Source organism: Rhinopithecus roxellana, chromosome 2, assembly GCF_007565055.1.
Source record: "Rhinopithecus roxellana isolate Shanxi Qingling chromosome 2, ASM756505v1, whole genome shotgun sequence".
In the NCBI taxonomy this organism is placed as follows: Eukaryota; Metazoa; Chordata; class Mammalia; order Primates; family Cercopithecidae; genus Rhinopithecus; species Rhinopithecus roxellana.
In genome coordinates, this window is record NC_044550.1 from 34,378,078 (window position 1) to 34,392,192 (window position 14,115).

Here is a 14,115-nt window from a genome sequence, read left to right on the forward strand (position 1 = left end):
TAAATAAAGTCCATCATAAGCAAATTAAGACATGTCTTTACGGTTTCAAGTAATGGGAAATTGTCTTTTTCATAATTCTCATGTAAGGATGCTTATTACATCATATTGTACTGATTCAATGACACATTTTTTCACATTTTACATTTCAGAGATCATCTTAAAATAAAGATCTTATTAATGCTATTGCCCACTTTTTTTTTTAACATCTCTGAGATCAAAGCATATCTTATAATACTGGTTTGAAGAAATAGTTATTCAACACCATACTATTTATGGGCTAAACAGTGGTGAACAAAAATAAGGTTTCTGTTATCACAGAATTTACGGTCTAAAGGTAGAAGCAATCACACAAATAGATATATAGTAATAATTGTATATCATAACAATAATATGAAGAACTTATATAAGAAATCTAAATTTAAATTGTGAAGGAAGATGAGGAACAGAGGGTATCAGATCAGGTCTAAGGAAGTGATACTTGAGATTGAAGGATAATTAGGAATTAACCAGGCAGAGACTTGGGAGCACAATATACTAGCAATAGTGAGTACTATGTACAAATGCCATCAGTTTAGGAAAGAGCTTCATGACTTTGAATAACTCAAAGAAAGCCAGTATGCTTTCTTTACAACTTAATGAATGCTGATATGCTCTAGGAAGCAGAGGAGACAGTAAGGTGAGATGAGACTGGCAAGGAAAACAGGGATCAGCCATATTTTAGTTTCTATCTTGAGAGCCAAAGAAACTTCCTCATCTGACTTTCAAAAAAATCTCATCTAGGGTTAGGGGAATCAAAAGAGTCAAAATGGGCTAAGAGGTAAAGTCTATCCAGATAAGAGATAATGGAATAAAATAACTGACTAAAATCAAATTGCCACACATATACAATTAAGCCCTGAGAAAGTTACATATTACAATATAGAAATTGATAGTCTAATAATAATTCTTAATTATTAACAAAAGGTTAATCATCATTATATTTTAAGAATGCAAATAAATATGTGATTCACACAGAAATCAGTCTAATAAAAATTGAGTTTGGGAATTCAAAAAAACATAAAGCATTCATTAACTTGCAACTTTCCTTTAACAAGGTTAGATAAATGAACATATGCTATTTTACAATCTATAACAAGGTACATATAAACTTGTTCCTTTTATTACTACTGTCTAAGCAGTCTTGTCTTTTCTAAGAATATTTTTCTCATAGCATTTTAAAGCAAAAAGAAGATTAATTTTACCTATGAATCCCCAACTTTCAGAAAACTCAAGTGTAATTTGTTCAGATTATCTCAGAAGACTGGGGCACCTGACCATGCAGCAACTTCCACCACTCCCTCAGTTGGCAGACTCCCTGTCTTTTAATTAAACCCAGCCTTCTCTAGTTTAAGAATAATTAAACAAGATTTTTAAAAGTGCTTTCTTGGTGTATATTCACATCCTTGAAATATCCTATCATAGCTAAAGAAATCATACCCTTGAACTCACTCCACCTCTTCCAAACTTCCAATGTTATAATAAGCAGAATAAACTTTAAACAAACTTTAATTCCCTTTCTTCTATCCAGAGACCTTTGAAGTAGAAATCCTCAATCACAAAAAACAAGTCCCCAGAGAAAACCAAAAACTATATTTGGGCTGAATTTCAAATGAAATCAATAAAATTTCATTACTCAAAATCAGAGTTTTCTGAAAATTAAAGCTTAAAAGAAGGTATTCTAATAAAAAAGGTAAAAAGTCAGATTTGGAAATCAAACATTATATACTTAAGGTCTTTTAAAATGAGATGCCCCACCTTTAAACAAGGGGCTTGCAACTTAGCTCACGCCCGACCAATCAGGTAGTAAAGAGAGCTCACTAAAACGCTAATTAGGCAAAAATCAAGAGGTAAAGAAATAGCCAATCATCTATCACCTGAGAGCACAGCGGGAGGGACAATGATCAGGATATAAACCCAGGCATTTGAGTCGGCTACCCTCTTTGGGTCCCCTCCCTTTGTATGGGAGCTCTGTTTTCACTCTATTAAATCTTGCAACAGCAAAAAATAAATAAATAAATAAATAGAAATAAAATAAAATAAAATGAGATGCCTACAACTCTCAATTCTTTCCATATTTTCCAAAGAGGTATCATTTCTAAAACAAAAGCTTTTTATACTCTGCCAAATTTCATCACTAACATTAAAAAGGCAACATTTTTCTAACCTCTTAAAAAGGTGTTCAACAACCTCCCTGAGTACACATATTACCACTTAGTTTAAAAAAACCATAAATGCAACCTATTATTCCATTTAAATTTTGATAATGTGACTTTTTTTTATTTTTACAACTGTGATGGTTAATACTGAGTGTCAACTTGATTGGATTGAAGGATGCAAAGTACTGATTCTGGGTGTGTCTGTGAAGGTGTTGCCAAAGGAGATTAACATTTGAGTCAGTGGGCTGGGAAAGGCAGACCCACCCTTAATCTGGGTGGGCACCATCTAATCAGCTGCCAGCACAGCCAAAATAAAAAGCAGGTAGAAGAACATGAAAAGACTAGACTGGCTTAGACTCCCAGCCTACATCTTTCTCCCATGCTGGATGCTTCCTGCCCTCGAACATCTCTCCAACTGCTTCAGCTTTTGCGGTCGGACTGGCTTCCTCGCTTCTCAGCTTACAGATGGCATATTGTGAGACCGTGTGATTGCATGAGTTAACACTCCCTAATAAGCTCCCCTTTATATATATATCTATCCTATTAGTTCTGTCCCTCTAGAAAACCCTGACTAATACAACAAGATTATTCAATTTCGTCTGTAGTAGATTGCATTATTGGTCGTCAACTTTCAAACTTGACTTTTTACAGGCACTTTGTCATGTAACTCTGCAGTTTGTCCCAATAAATGAGGCAGATAAATTTCCTGCTCTTTGATTTGGGCTCAGTCATGTGATTTTCTTTGGCCAACAGAAAAAGGTAAAAGCGTCACTGTCCTAGTTCCAAGACTAGGCCTTAAGAGGCCTCATTTGCTTCTACATTCCTTCTTATGTTTCTATCATCCACATGAGAAAACTATCCCCAGGACAGCTTGCTAGTGCCAGAAAGAGGATGATGGACATGTGAAGCAGAGCTACTCCAACTAATTCCAGCTAACCACTGTCATGTGAGCAAGCCCTGCCAAAATCTGCAGTGTCACCCTACCAAGCTAAGTTGAAAGCAGCTGGCCCATGGATACACAGGTGATAGATAATAAACGAATGTTATTTTATGCTATTGAATTCTGGGATTTTTTTAATTAAGCAAATACTAACAGATATATAATCCATGGGAACATATGTAGAATACTTCCTAAAAACAGATATTAAAATTTCATAAATTTTGATAATTTATTCACGAATTATTCATAAAATAAATATGCTCAAAATACCAATAATGATTTCTAGAAGTCTGAGACCTAAAGTACATAATTTCTCTTTATGTATCAAAATATTAGCAAATACAGCAGTACCAAACCACAAATTTACAAAGACAAAAGATGATTACACTTGACAAAAGATGACTGTAAACACTGGATACCTAAAACCACGTAAGGGGATATGAGCTATATAACATATTCTTTTACTCTCTATACAGTTTTATCCCTACATAATAAAAACCAATGTCCCTGAACTATATACATTATATAGGTTCCCTTACTAAAATACCTTGTTAAACAACTTTATGTAATGCAATTAGCTATTACAGAGGAAGTAAGGGGAGAGTATTTAGTCCTCTATTCTTTGCCCTTCCAAATCACTCCTTCCCTGTGGGAGAAAAAGGAACTTATCTAATTGATTCATCTGAGAAATGAGATTACATACACTCCACTGAGAAAATTGAGCATACTCCATTCAGGCCTTCTGGATTTCTTCTATTAAGAAATAATTGCCCACTTAGAGGGTACAACTGATCTGCAATACATATAGTAACATTAGCAGGTAAAACATCTGAAGAAAACTTTGAAGAAAGAAAGAGAAAGCATGGTTTCGCTGTGTCCCCACCCAAAGCTCATCTTGAAATCCCACATGTTGTGAGAGGGACCCATTCGGAGGTAACTGAAACATGGGGGCAAGTCTTTCCTGTGCTGTTCTCACGACAGTGAGTAAGTCTCACGAAATCTGATGGTTTTAAAAAAGGATGTTCCCCTGCACAAACCCTCTCTCTTTATATGCTGCCATCCATGTAAGATATGACTTGCTCCTCCTTGCCTTCCGCCATGATTGTGAGGCTTCCCCAGCCACATGGAACTGTAAGTCCAAGTAAACCTTTTTCATTTGTAAATCACCCTGTATTGAGTATGTCTTTATTAGCAGCAAGAAAACGGACTAATACAGCAAGGAAAAGAAAAAAAAATTAAACTAAAATTAGCTGGGCACAGTGGTTCTGCCCTTAATCCCAACACTTTGGGAGGCTGAGGTGGGAGTACTGCTTAAGGCCAGGAGTTCCAGACTACCCTGGGCTACAAAGTAAGACCTTATTTCTATAAAAAATTAGGAATTAAAAAATTGGCCGGGCATGGCCATGTGCACCTCTAATCCCAACTACTCAAGAGGCTAAGGCAGAAGGATCACTTGAGTCCAGAAGTTGACGATGGACTCATGTGGATGACAGAGTGAGACCTTGTCTCAAAAAGAAAGAAAGAAGGGTCAGGGGTGCAAAGAAAAAAAAATGGACACACTGAAATTAATATCCACAGACAACAAAAGATTTGCAGCTAAAACAAGAACAAGGTGTATCTTTTTCCCCAATATCCCTACATGGTAACAAGGTGTATTTCAGCAAAGAACACTGAGAGAACACGAAAGAGTCAAGCTGGGAGTGGTGGCTCACACCTATAATCCCAGCATTCTAGGAGGCCAAGGCAGGTGGATCACTTGAAGTTAGGAGTTCAAGACCAGCCTGGCCAACAAGGCAAAACCCTGTCTCTACTAAAAATACAAAAATTACTCAGCTGTGGTGGTGCACACCTGTAATCCCAGGTACTCAAGAGGCTAAGGCATGAATGAGAATCGCTTGAACCCAGGAGGCAGAGGTTGCAGTAAGCTGAGATGGTGCTATGCACCCTCTAGCTTAGGTGACAGAGCAAGACTATGTCTCAAAAAAAAAAAAGTCCTTGGAAATTAAAAATAATATAATAGAAATACAAAATTCTATAGGAGAGCTAAAAGATACAGAGGAATGCTTCCAACAAAAAAAGAATAAAGACAATAAGAAAAGAAAATCAGAGGATTATCAATCTAGAAAGCTCAAAACATCTGAAAGAAAATGAGAAGTCCAGTAAGAGACAACTGAAAATGGAAGACAAAAAACTCCACAAAAAGCATACCAAAAACAACAAACATAAGACGCATATATCTTGAAATTTCAATACGTCGTAGATAAAGGAAAGATTCAAACTAAAAGTGTCCATGGAGAAAAGATGTCACATAAAAAAATTAAGCAATCACAATAACATTAATTTCTCAACAACACTAAGAAAAAAGTGGAATGATATCTTCAAAATTCTGGATCAAAATTATTTCCAACCTATAATGTTTTAGCCAGCCAAAGTAACGATCAATGTGGGCACTGAATAAAAATACGTTTATATATGCAAGGTTTCAAAAATGCTTCTCCCAAAAATCCAGTCAGAAAGCTACTGAAAAATACACTCCTCCAAATTAGGGAGTGAAAACAAAGGTGTGGCGTAAGTAGCAGGGAATCCAAGACAGAAGGGAGGCAAAGGGAATTTCCAGAAGGACAGCTAACTGCTGTTCAAAATTAAGTAGGATGATCAGTCTCCCCAAGAGGTGTTTTTAAAGGAAGAAAAAATGAAATCAACACAAATATTAAAATGTCTAAACATACTGCATAATTATTTGTATGTCTATTGGAAAATACGGGACTAAAATATTAATATACATGAAGAAAATTAGGCAAATGAAAAACGAGATAATTACTAACTCCAGGAAAACAAAAAGTATAAGAAAATACAATTACAGACACCATTAAATGGGAAAATAAATACTGATTTGGTCTAAAACCTGAGCATATCTATACTAGAAGTAAAATTCCTATCTTTTCTTAGAGACAATATCTAAAACATCAAATCAAAAATAGCACTAGAAAATTTTCTTTCAAAGGCCTCTTCATGTACAGAATTACATACATACTTCCCTTGATTTTCTAAGTCCTTTCTCTTTTGTACCCTTAGGAAATCACTAAAATTATTGATTCTCTTTTATATAATGCAGTGTGGAAATATGGAAGTAAATATAAGAAACATCTCAAATATTTTAAAGGGACTACCTCTGAAGAGGGATGAGGCAGGAAGGTATTGATTTAGCCACAGCTTAAGAGAACTATTTGACTTTTTTTATTTTTTATTTTTTTGAGACAGAGTATCGCTCTGTGCCCAGGCTGGAGTGCAGTGGCACAATCTCGGCTCACTGCAAGCTCCACCTCCCGGGTTCATGTCATTCTCCTGCCTCAGTCTCCTCAGCAGCTGGGAATACAGGTGCCCGCCACCACGCTTGGCTAATTTTTTTTTTTTTTTTTTGTATTTTTAGTAGAGACGGGCTTTCACCGTGTTAGCCAGGATGGTCTCGATCTCCTGACCTCGTGATCCACCCACCTCAGCCTCCCAAAGTGCTGGGATTACAGGTGTGAGCCACCGTGCCCGGTCAACTATTTGACTTTTTAAACCATATACATAAATTACTTTGATAAAAATTTTAAATTTCATATACTGCAGAGATTGATGCTTTGAACACTGGATAACTATTTCTAAAAAATTTTTAAAACAAAATTATGCATTCCTCAAAAAACAGATATGATCATTCTTTTACTTTAAAATTTGCCCCTAAAACTTGAAGGTCATTTGATTCCCCTTTTAAGATGTCTTCTAAGTGACAATTAAATTTATCCACGGTTATGATTATGCTTGATTCAAATATCTTTTAAAAGTTCCAAGTAGTCAAGGGCTAGGAGTAAACTCTAATCTAACTAAGAATTAGCACTATAAATGCTAGAATTCAGGAAAATGGGGTAGAAAAAAATGAGTATCTTCTCCTAAAAGAGATCACAGTACAGTACTTTATAGTAGAGAAGATAAGATATAAAGAAAAAATGATCCAGAAACATCTGTTTGTTAAATATTGTATATGGAAATAAGTTACAAATACATCACAGTAGGCATTGTTACATTGATTCACTTCATTTCCCCCATACTTCCCTCCTTAAAATACTGCAGTCAACAAGATCATACTCTTTCCAACATCATCATCATATCCCTCTTCCTTCTCAACCTTCAGGAAACTGTAAGAGTTCCTGGGATAGTAATTAACAATCATTACTGTCTGAAGAGAATGTAAATGTAAACCAGGGCTCCCTAGAACCACAAGTGCCAAATATGGCTTGCAAGTTTGTAGGAAATAGAATTTTGCCTCCACCTTTCCACACATTAAAATTTTAAGGCCGGGCACGGTGGCTCACGCCTGTAATCCCAGCACTTTGGGAGGCCGAGGCGGGCACATCACGAGGTCAGGAGATCGAGACCATCCTGGCTAACACGGTGAAGCCCTGTCTCTACTAAAAATACAAAAAATTAGCCGGGTGTGGTGGCCGGCGCCTGTAGTCCCAGCTATTCGGGAGGCTGAGGCAGGAGAATGGCGTGAACCCGGGAGGCGGAGCTTACAGTGAGCCGAGATCGCGCCACTGCACTCCAGCCTGGGTGACAGAGTGAGACTCCATCTCAAAAAAAAAAACAAATTAAATGTCAGGAATTTTTTTATGATGATGATGATGATTAAGGTATGCTACACAAGTATTTATTTTAAAATATCACATTAGGCCCAAATAAAATGTGATTTTCTATATTCTAATGTTTACAAACACCACCAAGAGACTACAAAAAAACAGGTTTATAAAGTCTATAGATCAAAATGCAACCTCTAAAATTTGTTAAATTTAATGTTTACAATAACATAGTAGAGCGCTGGAAAAATCTTACAACATTAATATTGACACATTAGGCTCTTCTTGGTTGGATTACAAAAGAATTCTATGGAGAGCAAGAACTGTAACTCTGTACCTGCTTAAATTTCCTATTTTAAACTCAATATCATTTTTCTCATTCTGCATTTACATGCTCATATCATAATTGCAGCAACTATGACTAGGTTTTAAATAATGTTTTAACAATATTCCTAATTAGATAATGAAAAGTAAGATTACAATAAGTGACTAGAATAAGTTAGCAGCTGCCCTGGAAACAACAAAGGTATCTAGTAACCCATTTAAGGATAAATTTTTTGTTATAAAACAAATGCAAAAAATACTTACCTCGACAATATTCCATTAAGATAAGGACTTCCCATACATTATCACTAATCGAATTAACAGCACAGTCCAAATAACCCACAATATTTTTGTGACCAGATAGCTCTTTCTGGAAAGAAAAAAAATGAAAACTGGAAAATGCACATTTTAGAGGTATAGAATTAGCAATGGTTTGAAGCCTAAACTAATATAAAGAATTTCAAAAGGCAAGAATTAAACATGAGTATAGAATCTAACATATTTCAACCAAGCAAAGGCTTCTATGGTTTCAATAAAAAGTTTACCTGCATGTGACTGTAATTTTCTAACAGACAAATATGAAAATTATTTTTAAATTCAACTATGAAAATGGTTCATTCAAAAGTAATAGTTCCCAAAAGTGTACAAAGAACTTGAGAATAAAATATTAGAACTTTTATATTTGATTTTATCTAAAAAATACAGGAACTAAGCTCCAATATTTATTAACAATTACATTCTCATTTGTTGTGCCTGCAACATATTGCAATTTACGTGTAGCTATTACATGAATTTATAGATACATGCACTTTTAACTAAATAACCTATAAAAATGAACAAGTGGCTAAAAAGATTTCTAAAAAGAAACCATAAAGATAATGCTAATACAAATATACTGGAAATAAGAAAATGAAAAATCTGAAACTTTTGCATCTTTAACAAGATAGTCATCAGTATACAATGAGGTTAAGAATAATAATCTACTCTGCTCTACTGAGAAATTTAAAAACAACTATTAAAAATATTATTCAAAATAAATTTACATCAACTATCATTAGCAACAAACCTAGTTTTAACTATACAATGTAATTTGAAATAAGGGCTAAGGGCTACTGAACATGGGAAATTTATAAGGAAATATACATAATGGGGATGAATCATCAAAAAAGTTGACAGACCACCATTCTAAAGAACTAATCTCCCTAAAAAAATGTTCAAAAGCATAAGATTTGAGTGTGCTGCTCCTCATATATCTCTCAAAATCATACAAATTCTATTGAAACGAAGAGAGAAGTCTTGTACAATAGTACAAGACTATAACATCTCGACTCGAGTTAGAGAACTTAGTCTAAGCTTCTCCATTATCTTGAGGTAAATCTTTTTACCCTTCTAGCTAATAGCCTTACTTTTAAAAAAGTAAATGCCAAAGCCTAATCATCTCTAATCTAGCTAAGGAATAGAGAAAATAAAAGCAGAATTCAAAAAAGTCAGATTGTGCAAATGCACTTATTTGCTAACAAAAGGGATTGTAATATGTGTTAGTAAAGACGTTGATACAAAATAAGAAATCCCCCTCTTAGCAGGTGGATAAGTAGGAATGACATTAATAACAAGTGTTGGCAAGAACGTGGAAAAACACTTTCCTTAGAACATAAAATGGTTCAGCTGCCATGGAAAATAGTCAACATAAACTACACATGACCCAGCAATTCCACTCCTAGGTATATATGCAAAACAACTGAAACCAGGCACTCAAGCAAATAGATGTATGCATATATTCATGGCAGTATTAATTATAATACCCAAAAGACAGAAACAGCCCAAATGCTCATCAAATAATTTTTTTAAACTGCATCAACAGATGAATGATAAATTGTGTTACAGATATATAACGGGATATTATTCAGCCATAAAAAATAAAAATACTATAATTATGTGAACTTCACCTCAACAATCTTCAAATATACATATGCACCTGTGTGTGTGTGTGTGTGCAAGCACTCAAAAAACCATGGAGAAAGAGAAAAGAGGATGAAGAGGAGGGGAGAAATGAGAGGACAAGGAATAAGAATAAGAACAAGAAACCATCCAGAGCACTGAGCATATGCAATTCTAGAAAAGAAGGAAATTTTTATTCTACTTTTTCTTTTTTTTTTTTTTTTACTACTTAGGCTAGTTAAGTTAGAGTCACTGAAGTTTTTAATGGCCTATTAAAATATTTTTCACTTTTCCTAATATTTAAAAAGAAGTTTTCCCTTGTTGAAAGATGTCTTGCTATTAGAGTTCACAGGAAAACAATCAACGTTAGAGTATGATATTAAAAGTGAAAAAGAAAACTAACTACTGTTTGTGAATGAAAACACATACAGTGAATGCATAGGAACAGTAAACACAGAATTCAGACAGTAGGATTTTTTTGGATAAGGAGAATAGCAAAGGTGTACCTCATTTTATTGTGCTACATTTTTTAAAGTGGTACTTTGCTTTATTATGCTCTACAGATACTGCATTTTATACAAATTACAGGTTTGTGGCAATCCTGCATAGAGTAAGTTTATAGGCACCATTTTCCCAATAGCATGTGCTCAGTTTGTGTCTCTGTCATATTTTGGTAATCCTCACACTATTTCAAACTTTGCCATTATTGTAACAATAGTTATGATAATCTGTGATCAGTGATGGTTGATATTATTATTCTAATTGTTTCATGGCAACACAAACTGTGTCCATATAACACAGTGAACTTAATCAATAAATGTTATATGTGTTCTAACTGTTCCACCGGCTAGCCATTCCTCAGGCTCCCTCTCCTTGGGGTTTCCTACGTCATAAAATACAACAATACTGAAGAGTCCCACAACTCTTGTTTTAATCAAAAGCTAGAAATAGTTAAGCTTAGTGAGAAAGGCACATGGAAAGCCAAAGAAGGGCAACATTTAAGCCTTTTATTACACCAGTCAGCCAAATTTTGAACGCAAAGGAAAAATTCTTGAAGGAAGTTAAAAGTGCTACTCCCATGGACACACAAATGGTAAAAACGCAAAACAGCCTTATTGCTGACATGGAGAAAGTTTCAATGGTCTAGACAGAAGATCAAGCCAACCGCTACATTCCCTAAAGCCAAAGCTTTAACCTAGAGCAATGCCCCAACTGCCTTCAACTCTATCAAGGCTGAAGAAGTAAGGAAAGCTGCAGAAGAATAGTTTGAAGCTAGCAGAGGTTCGTTCATGAGGTTTAAGGAAAGAAGCCATTTCCAGCACATATTAAGTACAAAGTAAAGCAGGAAATGCAACAAGTTATTCAGAATATTTAACTAAGATAAATGATGAAGGAGGCTACACTAAACAATAGATTTTCAATGTAGACAAAACAGCCTTCTATTGGAAGAAGATGCCATCTAGGATTTTTAGAGCTAAAGAGAAGAGATCAATGCCTGGCTTGAAAGTTTCAAAGGACAGACTAACTCTCTTGTTCAGGGCAAATGCAACTGGTGACTTTAAGTTGAAACTAATGCTTACTTGCCATTCCAAAACTGCTAGGCCCTAAAGAACTATGGTAAACCTACTCTGTTCTCTATAAATAAAACAACAAAGCCTGAATGACATCACGTCTGTTTCCAGCATGGTTTACTGAATATTTTTAGCCCACTGTTGAAATCTACTGCTCAGAAAAAAAGATTCCTTTTAAAATATTACTGCTCACTGACAATGTACCTAGTCACCCATGAGCTCTGACGGAAATGTACAAAAAAATTAATACTGATGGCTGGGCGCAGTGGCTCTTGCCTATAATCCTAGCACTCTGGGAGTCCAAGTGGGACAGATAACTTAAGCTCAGGAGTTCGCGACCAGCCTGAGCAACATGATGAAACCCCATCTCTACTAAAAATACAAAAAAATTAGCCAGGTGTGGTGGCACCTGCCTATGGCCCCAGCTCCTCAGGAGGCTGGGGCATTAGAATCACTTGAACCCAGGAAGCTAAGGTTGCAGTGAGCCAAGATCACATGACCACACTCCAGCCCTGGACAACAGAGCAAGACTTCATCTCAAAAAAAAAAAAGAAAGAAAGAAATTAATATTGTTTTCATGCCTGCTAACACAACATCCATTCTGCAGCCCATAAGTCAAGGAGTAATTTTAACTTTCAAGTCTTATTATTAAAAAATATGTTTCTTAAGACTATAGCTGCCATAAATAATGACTTATCTGATGGATCTGGGCAAAGTATATTAAAAATCTTCTGGAAAGGATTCACCATTCTAGATGCCATTACAAACATTCGTGATTCATAGGAGGAAGTCAAAATATCAACACTAACAAGAGTTTGGAAGAGGCTAATTCCAATCCTCACGAATGATTCTGAGTAATTCATGACTTCAGTGAAGGAAGTAACTGCAGACATGGTAGAAACGCAAAAAAAAAAAAAAAAAAAAAAAAAAACCTAGAATTAAGGGCAGCCTGAAGATCTGACTGAATTGCTGTGAAATGAGGAGCTGCTTCTTATGAATTAGCAAAGACAGTGGTCTCTTGAGATGGAATCTACTTCCTGGTGAAGATACTGAGAACACTGCTGAAATAACAAAGGATTTAAGAATATTACACAAACATGGTTGACAAAGCAGTGGCAAGATTTGACAGGATTGCCTCCAATTCTGAAAGAAGTCCTACTGTGAATAAAGTGTTATCAACCAGTATTGCATGCTACAGAAAAAGCTTTCATGAAAGGAAAAGTCAACTGATGTGGCAAACTTCACTGTTGTTTAAAATCCACTTATACCCAGTGTTCCATTATTGGAACGGCTGAGCATGTGGGAGTTATTTATATCCTATTGCTCAAGGTCATCGCCAAGGTCTGATTTGTTACTCATGCAAAAATTCAAAAAATTGCAACCTCCAGCATAAATAGGTTAAGAAATTTCCACAGCTACCCCGCCCCTTCCTTCAGCAACCACTACCCTGATCAGTCAGCAGCCTTCAACATCAAAGCAAGACCCTCTACCAGCAAAAAGAACGCACTTTGCTGAAGGCTCCAGTGATCATCAGTTGTTTTTTAACAACATTTTTAAATTAAGGTATATACAATTTTTTAAGGCATAATGCTATTGTACATTTTATAGACTACAGTGTAGTGTTGTGGTGTTATGATACTATATTGGTTTTTGTCCACAGTTCCTGGTTCATAACTCCCAAAGCCTTAGTCACAGTCTTTTGTCATAATGTTGGGTGTCTGAGGCCCCAGGAAGTAGAAACTTTCTCCTGCCCTCCTTTCACCAGCCCTAAGGCAGCACTCTAATCGTTCCCCATCTTTCTGATTGTGGGTCTTAAAACCCTCCCCAGAGAGAGTCCCGCACTATACCCTAGGGGAAGGAATGCTGACATCATGAAGCTTCCATAAAAACTCAAGAGGACTGGGTTCAGGGAGCTTCCAGATAGCTGAATATATGAGGGTTCCTGGAGGGAGGTGTGCCCAGGGAGGCAAAGAAGCTCTGTACCCCTTCCTCCATACCTCATACTCTATGCATCACTTCATTTGTACCCTTTGCAATATCCTTTAAAATAAACCACTAATCATAAGTGTTTCCCTGAGTACTGTGAGCCACTTCAGCCAATTAATAGAACCTAAAGAGCAGGTGGTAGGAACCGCAACTTTAAGTTAGAAGGTGAAAGCTGGAAGACTCAGCAAGTCTGCTCTTCCATCTTCTCCTTCCTGCTTTATTCTAGCCATGCTGGCAGCTGATTAGATGGTGCCCACCCAGACTGAGGATGGGTCTGCTCTTGTGCTACCTGGGGAATGCAATAAGGAGATACTCTTAAGCAGGGAGCCTCTTTGCCCCTAGGGCTGACTCTGGAACTGTGTGAGGTGCTGCTGGATTCTACTGGACACTTGGACAGTGCACTAGGAACAGATCTTAATTGACCAACAAGGAGTTCCTTGGTTTACAGACAGCAGTTCCAAAGTGAATGGACAACATTCCGTTCGGATGGCTGCTACTTTCATCAAAGAAGGTAAAAACATATCAGCAAGGTGGGCTGAACTGCA

At 36.2% G+C, this 14,115-nt stretch overlaps 1 protein-coding gene across 1 annotated transcript in view; it reads right to left on the reverse strand.

Annotated features, from left to right (window-relative positions):
• The window catches only part of BMP2K (BMP2 inducible kinase), a 147,083-nt gene that overhangs the window by 78,213 nt on the left and 54,755 nt on the right, over positions 1-14,115 (reverse strand). The window contains 1 exon segment of the mRNA XM_030915500.1: positions 8,340-8,445. Within this exon segment, the coding sequence (XP_030771360.1) occupies positions 8,340-8,445 (106 nt within the window).